The sequence below is a fragment of the Hevea brasiliensis genome, chromosome 14 (genome assembly GCF_030052815.1).
Source record: "Hevea brasiliensis isolate MT/VB/25A 57/8 chromosome 14, ASM3005281v1, whole genome shotgun sequence".
NCBI classification, from domain to species: Eukaryota; Viridiplantae; Streptophyta; class Magnoliopsida; order Malpighiales; family Euphorbiaceae; genus Hevea; species Hevea brasiliensis.
The window spans coordinates 19361173-19372630 of NC_079506.1; the positions used below are offsets into that span (position 1 = coordinate 19361173).

At 29.4% G+C, this 11458-nt stretch overlaps 1 protein-coding gene and 1 pseudogene across 1 annotated transcript; both read left to right on the forward strand.

Annotated features, from left to right (window-relative positions):
- Nucleotides 1-455: 455 nt before the first annotated feature.
- On the forward strand, nt 456-3144 carry LOC131172846 (putative disease resistance protein RGA3). The gene has a single exon (XM_058134379.1). It carries the CDS (start codon nt 586-588, stop codon nt 3142-3144), a length of 2559 nt encoding a protein of 852 aa, XP_057990362.1. The 5' UTR covers nt 456-585.
- A 5017-nt stretch (nt 3145-8161) lies between these two features.
- On the forward strand, nt 8162-11458 carry LOC131173320 (protein trichome birefringence-like 12; annotated as a pseudogene).

The window sequence follows — 11458 nt, forward strand, 5'->3', positions numbered from 1 at the left end:
CATCATGATTTTAATCAAAATAACTATTATTAATTGATTGAGTGTACGTACTCATATGTAGGTAAAATTCACTCTAATAATTTTATTGTCATTTTACTAGTAATTTATTAATTTATTCAAAATTTATTTTTTTTTAAACGGTTTGAAAATAAATATTTATATCCTGATTAATTAGAAATGGGTGTCCATTTATAATTAGAAATGGAAATAAAATCAGGTTTTCTAAATATAAATTTTTTTTTTTTTAATTTTTTCTGATTATAAACATATTGGAAATAGATTCATTTCTAATCAGCAATGGAAACAAATCTATTTCTGATTATAACAATTGTTGATTTGGTTCTCATTTAAATTTTTGGAGATTGAATGTCTTTAACAATGTAGAAATGGGTTGAATATAATTTTATTTTCAAAAATTTTTAAAAATTATACGGAAGAAATATTTAAATATGTTTTTGTTTATAGGTATGCAACCTTTTTTCTTCCTCAAATCAAATTCGCTTTCGATCAAAGCTGGGCCATAGAGTTCGGGACATTAGACAGAAGCTAAACGAGGTGGAAAATGAAATTTCTAGCCTCCATTTAATGAAGAGAGAAATAGTAACAGATGTGAGAGATAAAAGAATAAGTGGAAGGGAGACATCCTCTGTACTGATATCTGATATGATAGGAAGGGAAAAAGATAAGGAAAAAATGATTCAGTCATTGTTGAATCCAACTAGTAGTCAAGGAAATGTTTCTGTGAATGCAATTGTTGGTATTGGGGGCTTAGGAAAGACTGCACTTGCCCAGTTGGTGTATAATGATGAGAAAGTTAAAAATTACTTTGAGAAGAAGATATGGGTATGTGTTTCTGATGAATTTGAGGTGAAATTGCTAGTTAAGAAGATCCTTGAATGCGCAACTGAAGAGGAAGTTCGTAACTTAGAACTAGAACAAATGCATAAAAAGCTTAAAAGGAATTTAGAAGGGAAGAGGTATTTGCTGGTGTTAGATGATGTATGGAATGAAGATCAGAAAAAATGGGACGATTTGAAAGCTTACTTGTTAGTGGGTGCCCGTGGAAGTAAAATTCTAGTCACCACTCGTAGCACAATAGCTGCATTAGTCATGGGTGTGGATTCCCCATATGTTTTGCAACGTCTAGCAGAAAATGAGGCTTGGGATTTATTTGAAAAATTAGCATTTGGAGAGGGGCATGGTGCAGTGATGAATCCTAACCTAATAAAAATTGGAAAAGAGATGGTAGAGAAATGTAAAGGAGTTCCACTTGCAATAAGGAGTTTAGGAAGCCTCATGCGTTTGAAAACTAAAGAGAGTGAGTGGTCTTCCATTTTAAAAAGTGACTTATTGAAGTCATTTCAAACAAGTGAGAATGAGAATGTTCTTTCTGTGCTGAAGTTGAGTTACTATCACTTGCCCACTTATTTAAAGCAATGTTTCACTTATTGTGCGATGTTTCCCAAAGATTACAAATTCGATAAAAAAACATTGATTCATTTGTGGATAGCACAAGGATACATTGTCTGTTCAAGTAAGGATGACGATTTAGAGGATATTGGAGATCAGTACTTCAATGAATTATTATGTCGATCATTCTCCCATCAGTCAGAAAGTATGGATGGTTATAAAATGCATGATCTTATCCATGATCTAGCACAATCAATAGCTAAGGATAGGTACTTTGCAGTAGAGAATGTTTGCGAAGGAATCCATCATGTATATTGGCCATCTTCTTTGAATGAAATTGAGATGTTGGTTAAAGTTAAGGGCATGAAAACATTATTTTTTAAAAGTTTTCCTGAAAGTGTAACATTTAAAAGGGGTTCAAATTTTCAAAGGTTACGTGCCTTGCATTTAGGGTGGAATATAAAGCGAGTACCAAATTCAATAGCAAGATTGAAGTATTTGAGATATCTTGACATTTCTAGGTGTAAGATGGAAACGCTCCCAAAGTCCATAAATAATTTGCAAAACTTGCAAACTCTAATACTCTCATATTGTAGAAGGCTTCGAGAATTGCCGAGAGATATAGAAAAATTGATCAGCCTTAGGTGCCTCATGATTAATGGATGTGAGAGCCTAAGATGCATGCCAATTGGATTGGGGAAATTAACTTGTTTTCGCCAACTGTCAGATTTTGTGGTGGCATGGGATGAAGGCTCTAAGGGGGCTATGCTAAATGAATTGAATAGCCTAAACCAACTTAAGGGAAGGATTGTCCTCCATGACCTTATAAATGTGGAAAATGTTGAGATAGAGTCCAACCAAGTGAATTTAAGGGAAAAGAAACACCTCCAGTGTTTGGTGTTACGTTGGAGTTATTCTTTTCTTTACGAGGAGACTGGAGTTGAAAAGAATGAATTATTTTTAGAAAAGCTTGAGCCTCATCCAAATTTACAATCCTTGGTTGTGGAATCTTTCATGGGTGTGAGATTTTCAAGTTGGTTGTCTTCTATCACAAATTTAGTAGAAATTAAGCTTTTTCATTGTAAAAAATTGAAGCAGCTACCGCCATTGCACCAACTCCCTTCTCTAAAAACCCTTTGTCTTGAAGAACTTGTTTCTCTGGAGTATGTATCAGATGAGGAGCCTTCCTTTTTGGCATCGCCATCAATTACATTATTCCCATCACTGCAAGAGATTGAACTCAATGATTGCTATAATTTGAGAGGATGGTGGAGGAAGAAGAGGAGTGGGGTTGAACTTGCTCAATTTCCTTGTCTTTCAAAAATGCAAATCCGGGGCTGCCGCAAGCTTATTGTAGATGATGGTGAAGTCATTGAATGGGGAAGTTTCAGGAGTCTTCAATCTCTTTCTATTAGATTTCTTTCAGAATTGAAATCTCTACCAAAGGGGCTTCAATTTGTTACAAACCTGCAAGAGCTCATCATCTATGGTTGTTATAGTTTGATGGCTTTACCAGATTGGATAAGCAAATTCACCTCACTTCAACGGCTAGAAATTTCCTATTGCCCTAATTTGAGATCGCTGCCTGAGGGAATGCATTTACTGACTTCTTTACAGAAGTTGAAGATTGAAGGAAGCGGCAAGTTGTCTGCAAGATGTACGAAGGAAAAGGGTGTGGATTGGCCAAAGATTGCTCACATCCCTAATCTCGAGATTGAACCTCCAGGTTTTTGAATATTCCAATTTCCATTTCTTATTCTGTATTTCTTTTGACACCCTCACGATTTTTACGTGCACTTCCTTCTCACATTGTTCTGCTGCAGCTCAAGCTGCTTCTATTTTGAAAATTAACTTCAGTTCATATCTTAACAATTAAAAAAAAAATTAATGGCCTTTGAGGGTTATTATTATTTTTTTTATTCATTTGTTCTTTTAAATTTCAATTTAAATTATTTAAAAGTAGATATTCTAACCATGGTTATATTGACAGAGGAATATTCTCAATTTCGCTTATATGGAGAGACAGATTCAGAGGAAAGAGTAATATAATATAGAGGATCTCAAGTTTGAAATTTACCACAAAAAATATGTGAGAATTATTATTTATTAAATTGAATTCTTTTCATTTCTTAAATGATAGTAATTCCATGGTCTTGATTATTTTGCCTTCAATGCTCAATTCTTTTATATGATTTTTCTAGATTTTACTTTGAACTATTTTATAAGCATAAATAGAAAACCTCTCTAACAAAATGTAAATTACTCTTCATCTTATTTAATGACGCAGTGATACATGTCTTTGGAGATGGATATGGAAAGTGAAACAATCAAGAATCTTATGCTATTTTTTAATTCTGGTAAGTTAGTGCTTCAAACATCAAGAATCCGAAGCTACTTTTGTCTTTAATTAAAGGGGTTAATTAGTTTGGTTCTCATTCCTACATGCTTGGAAGCACAATTCTACAAATTTGATTATTCTCCATATAGGCAATTTATAGTAATCTATGAATGGCATTTGTACCTTTCATTTGTTAAATTCTAATAGTTGAAGTGTTGATTTAAGCTGTAAATAATAAATAATTATTTTAAAACATTTATTAAATATATGTAACATTGAAAATACAACTTATTTTTTATAATTTATAAATAATATTAGCTAAATGATCATTTATTTTTTTTTCATTAATTTTTTTTATTATTTATTTGTTATTAACTTAATCATCAGAGTGGACATGTTGGGAATATCCCAGCACACTTACTAGATGATATTTTTTTATATTTGGATCATGATTGAGGGATCAAGTGGATCCACAATTAATATGGATCAAAAGATTTTTAGCAACATAAAATATCTTGTTTATCCTTTATATTTTTTGAGCTAAAATATCCCTCTATCTTTTACTCTTTCCTCTTTCAATATTTTCCCTTCAACTGTATCATCTTTTTTTAGCTAATAGTAATAAATTATGTTTTCATTTTCAAGAAAAAAAAAATTAAACTTCTTATCTACACGTATTTTCTCTACACATATTGAAGAAAATATATATAATTATTTAAATTTTAATAACATATACTTAATATTTAAATTTTAATTTTGAAAATTTATTTTAATTTTACTTTATTAAAGCTTTAAAGAGTATAATTCACTTGTACCTTTTCCTTTAGCCAATATTTGTGATGAAACAATTTTCTCTTAGTTAATATTTATCGTTTGGAGGCTTTTTTATTTTTCTTTCCTCAACTTTGTACCAATTGACAAAAATCATGTATGTTACATAAAAAGTGTAAGGTACAACATGCATAATTTTTTGCCATTGCCATTTAATATGGCTAGTTTAGTTAAAAAAAAAAAGACCGGTTAATATTAGGATTAATTTTAATTAAATCAAATTATTCATCTCACTTTTAATTTTTGATTTTAATTAAATTTAATTATTTTATTTTTAATCAAAAATGATTTTAATTTAATTTAAATTAAATAATTATTATTCAATTTAAAATTAATTTAAAATGATACAAAATTGAATTAGACAGTGATAGATACATTAATATGCTTGTTTGGTTTGAGTAAATAAGATGGACCTATATGAATTCAATTCAATACATATTTTAATAAATCAAATAAACTGAGCATGTGATATGTCACATTGATTATATTAATTGTAAAAATTATAATTTAATTGATTCATTTTAATATATATATTTAAATCAGTTAAATCAATTTGAGTATTTGACATGTCATATTGATTATATGTTTAGTTAATTAAGCTTTTAATTGAGTTAATTGAATCAATTGATTACATGCAAGGTTACATTAATCATATATATTTAAGTCAATTGCTAAATTATAATTCAGTTGATTCAATTGAATGTATATATTGGAGTTAACTGAATTAATTTGAGTATATTGCATATCACATTAATCATATATTTTAGTCAATTGAGTTTTTAATTGAGTTAATTAAATCAAATTGATTATGTGTAATGTCACACTAATTTTGTACATTTGAATCAATTGCAAAAATTATAATTTAATTGAATATATATTTGAGTCAATTGAATCAATTTGAGTATGTGACATGTCACATTAATCATATCTATTTGAGCCAATTATGAAAATTACCATTTAACCGATTCAATTGAATGTCTATTTAAATCAATTGAATCAATTTGAGTATGTAACATATTACTTCAATAATTTATTTTAGTCAATTAAGCTTTTAATTGAGTTAATTGAATCAATTGATTTTGTATAATATCACATTGATCATATATATTCGAGTCAATTATAATAATTATCATTTAATTGATTCAATTGAATATATATTTAAATCAATCGAATCATTTTGAGTATATAACATGTCATATTGATCATATGCTTTAGTCTGTTGAATATTTAATTGAGTAAATTAAATCAATTGATTATGTACAATGTCACATTAATCATATATATTTTAGGTTAATTGTGACAATTATAATTTAAATGATTCAATGAAATATATATTTTAGTTAATTGAATCAATTGAGTATGTGACATGTCATATTAATCATATATTTTAGTTAATTGAGTCAATTGAGTATTTGATATGTTATATTAATCATATATTTTTGTTAATTAAGCTCTTAATTGAGTAAATTGAATCAATTGATTATCTAATATGTTACATTATGTCAATTAACCATATATATTTTGAGTCAATTGAATCAACTGACTATATATATTTTGAGTTAATTGTGACAGTTATTATTGAGTAAATTGAATCAATTGATTATGTAACATGTCATATTATATCAATTGACCATATATATTTTGAGTCAATTGAATCAAACTGATTATATATATTTTGAGTTAATTGTAACGATTATTATTTAAATGATTCAATTGAAGATATATTTTAGTTAATTAATTCAATTGAGTATACGACATATCACATTATGTTCAATTATTCATATATATTTAGATCAACTATAACAATTATTATTTAAATAATTCAATTGAATATATATTTCAGTCCACTGAATTAATTAAATATGTGAAATGTTAAATTGATAATATATTTTAGTGAATTAATCATTTAATTGATTTAATTGAGTAAAAATATATAATTTATTTATATGAAATATTTTTTTAATTAAGTCAATTGAATTCATTTGAAATTATAATATTAATTAATTAATTATTATCATATATACATTAATCAAATCAATTTAATAAATTTATATTGTTAGTTTAACTGAGTTAATTTAATCAATTTAAATTCAGATTGATCATCTGTTTAATTATAATAAAGTAATATATATTATACTTTTTAAATATTAATTTACACATAAAAATAAATAAATAAAATATATTATTTATATTTATTTTTATTTTTTAAGTTTTTTTAATTTACATAAATATTTTTTTTTAAATGTGTAAACCTTGTTCTAAGAAAAAAGAAAATTGTTGATTAAAGAAAAGATGAGAGAAAAAGTACAAGAAACTTTTAATTTGTATTAAAATTTGTAGTTATAATAAAAATGCAACAGACACAATTTAAAATTTAAATTTCAAATATTTGTATTCTCCCATAAAAATAATTTAAAGGATATTTTAGTAAAATGACTTAATTTTTATACATAAAATGACTTTTATTATCCCTGTTGTTCCACAATTAATGCGGATCAACTTGATCCCTCAAGCATTTTTCTTTATATTTTATAGATATTGCTAAAGTTGAGACAACTTGAAATCTACGGTTAAGAAATCTATAGAAACTCTTATTTGAATCACTAGTTCAAGCATTGTCACCAAATGATTAGGGGTGAGCATTCGGTTCGAACCGAATTAAATTATAAAAATTGAATTATATATTTTAGAAACCCAACCGAATCAAAATAAGTGAAAAATCGAATCGAACCGAATTGCTCTATATATTTAATATATATAATTAAATATGATTCATAAATTTCCCATAAAAATAAATCAATTCGATTCGATTTGATTCGATTTAAACATATAAATTACTATTCTGTTCGGTTCGATTTAACCGATTTTTTTCTCTTCAAAATTGAATCGAACTTAAATAATTAAAATTTTATAATATAAAATCAAATTAATTCGATTCAGTTCGATTTTTTAGTTTCAACCGAAGTCTACTCAGCCCTACAAATGATGTAAGAGATTCTTATTGTCTTACAAAGTTTTTAGTTTATATTTCAAAGTTTTTAAACATCTGTGAATTTTAACGGACACCTTGAAGACAACATTGCAATGCAGAGGAAATAACAAAAGATTAAGGTCTATACTATTTTAACTCATTAGACAATAAGGCTGTTAAGTTTTAAAAATAGATTTATTTTACTATACAAATATGTCAATTTATTATTTTATTATAAAAATAATTTTTTTAAATAGATTTTTTTACACGCATATATTAAAATGATATTTAATTATTAACAAAAGAAAATAAATTCTTGTATCGTTCAAAGGGGTCATTTTAATTTTTTTTCTTGGATTTTAGGTACAAATATATATTTATTTATGTATTTTTATTATTTATTTACTTATTTTATTTTTATTATTTATTATTTATTTTCGAAAACTACAAATATAACCTCTAACACTTTTTGAAAATAATATTACTCATAAGATGTATATTTTTAACCCTTTATTATTATTATTATTATTATTATTATTATTATTATTATTATTTCTCAAAAATCAAAGATGAAATTGTTAAGGGAAAAAAAAAATTAAAAACAGAAAATCTCGTTCCACTTTCCACTTGAAAAATTGAAAACACCAAACAGAGTCTTAACTCGAGCTCTACTCTCTCCCCGTCTCTCCTCTACCATTCAGATGGTGGATCTGCAATGCCTTCAAAGCTTCCTACTACAATCCCTTGCCTCATCTTCCTCTCCGTCCTCCTCCTCTATCTCTACTCCACTTCGCTCCTCCCTTACTCCTCCACATCCATCACCACACCTTCTCCTTCTTCAACTTGCAATCTCTTCGAAGGCCACTGGGTCTTAGACCCTGAGGCTCCCAAACCCTTTTACGATGAGTCCTGCCCATTTCATAGAAACGCCTGGAACTGCCTTAGGAACAACAGAGACAACATGGGTCTTATTAATTCCTGGAAATGGGTGCCCCAAAAATGCAATTTGCCACGGATTGATCCGCAGAGATTTCTAGGGATAATGAGAAATAGGAACATTGGATTTGTTGGCGATTCTTTAAATGAGAATTTCTTGGTGTCGTTTTTGTGTATTCTTAGAGTGGCTGATGCTGGTGCGAGGAGGTGGAGAAAGAAGGTGCCTTGGAGAGGTGCTTATTTTCCCAAATTCAATGTCACCGTGGCATATCATGGGGCTGCTTTGCTCGCCAAATATCAGTGAGTTATATTTATTTATTAATTTATTGTGCTTGAACTTGTACCTTCTCAGTATGTGCCAGTGATTCCCATATTGGCAGGAAAAATGCACAAACTTGTTGCCATATAAATCTTCTCAGATAGAAATAGTAAGTTTTATTGCCATCAAAATAGGCGTTACTGAATAATTGTCAACTAGGCTTGTTTAGTTCTGGTGCATTTCTTGGTCCTGAATGCATTTTGTTGGAATCTTATGGCTCCCTTCTACCGGAATACAATGTTATCACTTTTTTCTTTCTCCTTTTTAAATATTGAAAATGACAACCTCACTTGCTCATCACTGATCAAATAAAGGTGGCAGCCAAAACAGTTGCACTTGCGAATGATGGATAGAAGGAAACATATCGCGTAGATGATGACGCACCTGCAGATGAATGACCCACCGTCAATCATTTTTATGATGTTCTCATATTTAATACTGGGCATTGGTAATTTCCTCGCTAATGAACTGATTCTTTCACCTTTTAATGCTTTGGCATTTCATCTGCATTATTGCAGATTCATTGAAAAAAAAAATGGCAGCTTGGTTTATGACATGATTTGGAACACTTAGGGACGACTAGATATGTCTATAGTCTTACATTCTTATGTGAAACTCACAGGTAAGGAGTCTTGTATTGCAATGTTCTTGTCTTGTATTGCAATGTTCTTGTCCTTGTCAATCACTATTATTTTGTATTGCTGTTTCTCAACTCTCATTGTCCTCTTTCTCTTTTGGACATTAATTCTCTTGCCTGTAGTCCACAGCCGTAGGGTGTTCCTTTAATTTGGTAGAGCTTGACACAATATTCATTTATTCTAAATCTAACAATTCAAGAAAAACATACAAAGTATTTTCACAAGTAGTTTACAACCATCTAGGTTTCACTTTATGTAACTACATGGTTTTAACTTAGTTTTTGCTCTGGAGACTCTAAGTATAATTCCCAGAAATGAAAATTGGTTTATTACCTGATATAACTCAGAAAAATTATTGCTTATCAAAAGGTATTTAAAAAATAAAGTTTTCATTCTACTTTCACATATGGCATTTACTTTTGATGCATTAACAAAATGCCCATGTAATTGTGGTGTATTCAAATTATGAGCTCAGAAGAAATTGGGAAAGTATCTGAGGACATTTATGATAAAATACTAGTAGGATGACTGTTAAAACATTACGTGATATGTGTGCAGAATGATCTAGTTACAATGATGCAAAGGTCTATTATGTGTAAAGGGAATAGTAGAATGCTAGAAGCATGCTAGCTGGAAGTTGAGGGAAATGAATACCAAATGAAAGAGGAATATTTGTAAAGGGAATCTGAAATGCTCAACCATGTATGAGCAAAGAATTAGATTAAGATTAATTACTTTCACTTTTTTGCATCCTTGTACTGGCAGATCTGCTATTTTGCTTGTTCTTTCTTGTTATGCATTTGAAGTGTCTAAATGCATCTTTAAATTATATTATTTCATCTGGAATAGATGGGGTAATGACAAATTTCCAAATGACACGCCTTTTGTTTTTTATCATGCTGGCCAACAGATACTTCCTCCCCTTGGTTTGTTTGATGGATTTAAAGTTGTTCTTGAGAATATGGTCTCATATATACAAAAGGAAGTTCCTGGCAAGACATTCAAGTTTTGGCGTCTGCAATCACAGCGGCATTTTTATGGCAGTGAGTGGAACCAAAATGGAAGTTGCTTGTTCAGTGAGGCCCTCAACGAAAATGAGGTATGAATAAGTTGATGGCAATTCACCCTTTATGCTTTCTTACCAAGTGTGATAACTAATGACAAAGTATTAACCTGTACTGAAATGCTACACCACAGGTTCAAATTTTGAACAAAATTTTAATTTGATCTTCAACACCATGACCCTTCATAGTGTGTCAGTAGTTCTAATCTTGCCTTTATTTATATTTCCTCATTGATATTGCATACTGATACCTGGACAGCTTGATTTGTGGTTTGATCCCAGCAAAAATAAAGTTAATAAAGAAGCAAGACAAATTGATCATGCAATTGAACTGACATTGCAATGCACGGATATCCACTCACTGGATCTAACTCATTTGAGCGATTATAGAGCACATGCACACCCTTCAATTTGGTTTGGGAAGAAGGATGCCAATGGCAATCTGGGGTCAGAATTGCATGCATTGGTGCCTACCTGGTGTTCCTGACGCATGGATTGATATATTGTCAGAGTTTATCTGTTAAGGCGTTTTGAAGAACCAATAAAGAGAGAAGGCAACATTAACAAGTTATATCCAGACTTTAATTATTTTGCGGATTTCTGTACATTACACAATAAAATGCTGTGTAGTTTCATGGACTAAGTTATAGAATCAGGCAATCAGAATACAAGCTGGTGTTTTAGACAGACTTCCTTGAGATATACTTCCTGTAGATTCAGATCAAAAAAGCTTCCCGCTACGTCCTTTTTACGCTGATGTTCTGAAGGGAAATAAATTTATTCCCAGTTGTAAGTTGACAAAAAAAAAAAAAAAAAACGAAAGAAGAGATGGGAAATTCTTTTGGGTTGTGAACTAGGTGATTGGAAGGTTAACTGAATGACTTCATTTTTCTTCCAACTTGGTCATGTACGTTTGAAATATCTAATGTGTGTGCATGATTATTTCTTTCAA

What these genes read in the sequence shown, in the direction of transcription:
- LOC131172846 (XM_058134379.1), top strand. Translation starts at nt 586, where the DNA reads ATGAAGAGAGAAATAGTAACAGATGTGAGAGATAAAAGAATAAGTGGA.